Raw genomic sequence first — 4505 nt, forward strand, 5'->3', positions numbered from 1 at the left:
TTCGGGATTACAGCAGAAGGCAGGCCGCAAGTGGAATCTCTCCAGGACACACAACGCGGCTCGGCTGAGCGGAGCTCTGCTGCTCCGGTGGATCAGTGGAGGTAGTTAGTGGATGTTTCTTTGCACAGTGATTAAGGGGGAGGACCAATGGCAACAAAGGAGACGGAGAGGACGGTAGCTCCTCCTCTCGCTATCTCTCTCTCTCTCCCTCTCTCTCTCTCCCTCTCTCTCCCTCTCTCGGTGCTTTATAGATGTATATAATCCCTGAGTTGACCCAGAAAACAAAACTCCTCTGACTGCCGAGACGCCGCAGAGTTTTGTATCCGCCGCAGGGCTGCATGTAGCCGGAGCATCAGCTGGAGAAACAAACCCCGGCACCGATCCAACTTCTCCGTACGGATTCGACATTAACACATCGGGTAGGTCTCGTGTTCTGTTGCTCCATTAACAGGTAGAGACGCAGCACTTTCCCTTTGTATGGCTGCTGACTATTTTTTTTATATTGCTCTACGCGCTGATCAGGTCCGCGTATCCCATTTCACCATGTCACTTTGCTTACTTGCAGCGTTATTGCCTGTTATTATGTTAGTGGCGGTTTCATGCCTTCGAATGACAAATAGCCCGCATGCACAGTCCCCGAGGATGAAAAGAAAAAGAAAAGAAAGAAGAGGTTTCATGCTTGTGTAATAATGTCAGCAATTATTATCCTCCCTCAGACTATCTATTTACAAAGTGGCATTTAGCTGAATGATATCTGCAAAGAAGCTCGTCAGATAGGGTGTAATTAGGTAGCAGGAGAGCAGAATTTTAAGGACGATTTAGGCTATTTGGGGGAAAGTGTTTTGTTTTATCAGCACTAAAAAGGCTTGAATGGCTACAAGCAGCCAGGGGCTCCACCAGAGTTCATTTTTGGGGGGATTTAAAAGCCTGAAATGTCTTTGTTTTCACAGCCAGAAGCAACACATCCATGCCATTGCTCGCTCTGGATGTCTTTTTTTTTTAAGATCATCCCATTTAGTGGATACAATAATGCCATCAATTTTAACAAGCCAATCACGTTGACAGCAAATTACAGCTTCAGCGTGAGCAGGATCTGTTTGTCATCTGTAGGTAATCTTAATTGAAGATCTTTTGTAATGACTGTGGGAAGACAGAGGCAGTGTGCTGTGTGTTGAGTGGGGGGGTTGGGTTGGAGAGGTGTGTGTGGTCTGGAGGAGCATTCCTCTGCGTCCTTTTGGCTGCAAGGGTATTGCTGCCCTCCCTCGTTGGTTGGATACCCAGCGGTAACTCACTGATGGTGTAATTTTGGAGGTTTCAGATGGGTTTTTACATGGGACTCTTTCGAAATGACTGGATGCGGTTCAAATACAGAGAGAGAAACTGAGGAGGAGGGTAAGGAGTTTCAGCAGAAAGACGGGGCTTGTTTTCATAAGAGCTAAGGTTTATTTGGTTGTTTTTAAAGGGCAGCGATTTACTGTTTCACTTCTATAAATTTGGTGGACTCACAAGAATCTAGCTGGAAGCAGAGACTGAGATATCCTGGATTTTAGTCTCTAGAATGGGTCCAAATCTAAAAACACAGGATCCTACATTTCCTAAAATGCAACAGAATAGCTTTTATTTTGTATTTACCCTCCCTACCTCCTACATGTTGACAGATTTCGACCCCACACCTTCAGTTTGTAATGAAGACTACAAGCATAGTGTTTTTTTTCCCACACACAAAAACTCCCAAAAGTCTCAAGCCCTACCGTAGTCAACCTTGATGACATCATCAGGGTAGGGCTGGGCGATATATATCGAATGCATTTGATGAATCATTATTTCAGCATGATGTGTACGGTGTCTATCAAATTATTAGAACATGCACAAAAAGGGTACATTGAGTAGATGATAGCTGGCGACATTAGGTATCTGGAGTAACAATTGTCCAGTAGATGGCTAGCTGGCTCTGGCTATCTGACTCTTAACGGTTGCTGCTATGAATGGGACAGACTGAAAAAAGGCCTCCATGGGAGTGGACGGAACAGTGTGCAGATTCTACTCATTTACAGAGAGCTAACTAGCATTAGCTACCCAGCAGGTAGAGACGAACTGAACTATCAGGCTAATGCTCAGTCAAGAAACACAAATAACAGGAGCAGATAGATTGGTTTTACTAAAGTGGATTCTCTACTTCGTTCAAGCTATTTGTATGTTTGACAAAGAAAGCCTTGCAGGTGCTACAAGGATTTCTTATTCTGCTCAACTGTCTTTTTTCATTTCTGGGTATTTTAGGATGTAATTACAATTGGTTGTATGAAATCATCTAATTTGATGTGTTCCAAAATATGTTTTTCAGGGCGATAGAAGCCATGGCTGAACACATGATGATGCCCATGACCCACAGCTTCAGGATGGGCATGAATGGACCTCCGCAGCACAACGGCCAGCCCGGCCTGCGCACACTGCCCAACGGCCAGGTGATGCATTACGGCAGGAACCCTCAGAACAACATGGAGGCCGCCATGAGACAGCGGCAGGGCATGGTGGGACCCGGCGGGATGGCCGGCCCCTTGAACGGAGCTCCCATGGCCAACCACCACCACCAGATGATGTCTGGGAACATGATGTACAATGGCCAGGGTCCGCAACAGCAGCAGCAGCAGCACCACCACCACATGCACCCCCAGCAGCAGCAGCAGCAGCAGCAGCAGCAGCAACAACAGCAGCAGCAGCAGCAACAACAGCAGCAGCAGCAGCAGCAGCAGCAGGGTGGACACCCGCAGCAGTACGTCCCTGGTAACCTCACCTCCCAGCAGCTTATGGCCAGCATGCACCTGCAGAAACTCAACACTCAGTATCATGGACACCCGCTGGTCTCAGCCAACGGCCACCACATGCCCAACGGTGCTCAGTACCGGATGGGCCCGGCCCAGCTATCAGGCATGCAGCACATGGGCGGCCCTTTGGGACAAAACGCCATGGACATGGATCTGATCGACGAGGAGGTTCTGACTTCGCTGGTGCTGGAGTTTGGGTTGGATCGTGTTCAGGAGCTGCCCGAGCTCTTCCTGGGACAGAATGAATTTGACTTCATATCAGACTTTGTGTGCAAACAGCAGCCGAGCACGGTGAGCTGTTGAGCTAAGCTAGCTGTAAATTGGATTGGACACCCCCAAAGAATGACTGAGCGGTCACAGTAGCACAGCGAGAGGAGACAATCTCTCTGTTCTGTTTGGGTGTTTCTGTGTCTGTGTATCTGACAGTGACTAGTACGCCTTCACACTGACCTGCCTGCGAGTTGATGAAGAATTGTAAAGAGAGAAAACGCAGCAAGCGCACCAGGTTTCTTTTCTTTGAGCCGGTGCCAGAAAGATCTGTCGTCTTTGGCCAAATTGAGGCATCCTGATGCAGCGGGCTCTGTCTGTACCCATCTGGCCCTCAGCACATGTGCCTGCATTGCCAAGGCTCTGGGATCATTGTAAACTTAACAAACACAACGGGGGAAGGCCTGAAAAGACTATCCATCTGGGTCTGCTAGATTCTGTGGCACTACTTAATGTATTTTATCTCTGATGACACCTTCAAATAGTAGCAGACGTTTTACAAATTTATAAAAGCTAGTCCTCTGAATTTGTTTATATAACGATGAAGGGATTAAGAACAGATATCTTTTTTTCTGACATACATATTGAAGGCTGGCTCTTCAAAACTGAGTTCCTACAAAAAGAAGTACACATTTCCTCGAAGAGCAGCATTCCTGGGTGACGTGAAGCAGATTATCTCGGATTAGTTTGGGTGAAATGTGCTACATTGATTATTTAGCTTTCAGTGTCACTTACCTGACTCCGATTTAATCTGCAATCATGAAATGTATCACAGCTGTTCCCCGCTAATTAACTGTGATTGAATCATTGGCAAAGTAGCGCATTGCTTAGAGTGTCTGCTTGAACAAAAGCATTTATCTTTAGAAAAATGGCCTGGAAGACATTTACATGCTCATCGCAAGCAAAGTTTGGGTTACTGCTTAGTAGAACTGCATGAACTGTTGGGGAGGAAGAAACATGTTAGGATATGAGAAACGCCATTACTGTGGCCTGTTGCAAGATCCAAGAAAAAGCCAAACAGAAAAAAAGTAGCCATCAGACGGGTGAAGGTGTTGGTCACAGATCTGAGGTGGGATATTTTTTTTTTTCTTTTTCTACAACAGGATTGGTTTAAAAAAAAAAAAGAAAAAAAAAGAAAGAGAGCGTGATTGCAGAATTTGCATCTGTGTGTTGTTTGTGTACGTCTGTGTGTGGTCAGTGCGGTGAGGCATTTAAAACCCATTGAATGGCGTTCTCCTCTCTAAACACATGGCCCTGTCTGCTGAAGGTGATTGGAGGCTGCGCGGGGAAAGAGAGAGAGAGAGAGAGAGAGAGAGATTCTGATGAGTGGACACAATGTGTGGACACAGCACTCTCCCCGGCAGCATTTAGTTTAATCATTATTTAAATCTGCTACCTGTGGCATTGATTTCATTC

At 46.3% G+C, this 4505-nt stretch overlaps 1 protein-coding gene across 1 annotated transcript; it reads left to right on the forward strand.

Annotated features, from left to right (window-relative positions):
* Window positions 1–251: 251 nt before the first annotated feature.
* cited4a (Cbp/p300-interacting transactivator, with Glu/Asp-rich carboxy-terminal domain, 4a) lies at window positions 252–4245 on the forward strand (the record flags this gene model as incomplete). The annotated part of the gene is given in 6 exon segments (XM_079175475.1): window positions 252–284; window positions 286–315; window positions 317–367; window positions 369–419; window positions 2342–2349; window positions 2351–4245. Coding segments are annotated over 6 exon segments (948 nt in total). The 3' UTR covers window positions 3126–4245.
* Window positions 4246–4505: the final 260 nt, after the last annotated feature.

Source organism: Pholis gunnellus (assembly GCF_910591455.1).
Source record: "Pholis gunnellus genome assembly, chromosome: 16".
NCBI lineage: Eukaryota > Metazoa > Chordata > Actinopteri > Perciformes > Pholidae > Pholis > Pholis gunnellus.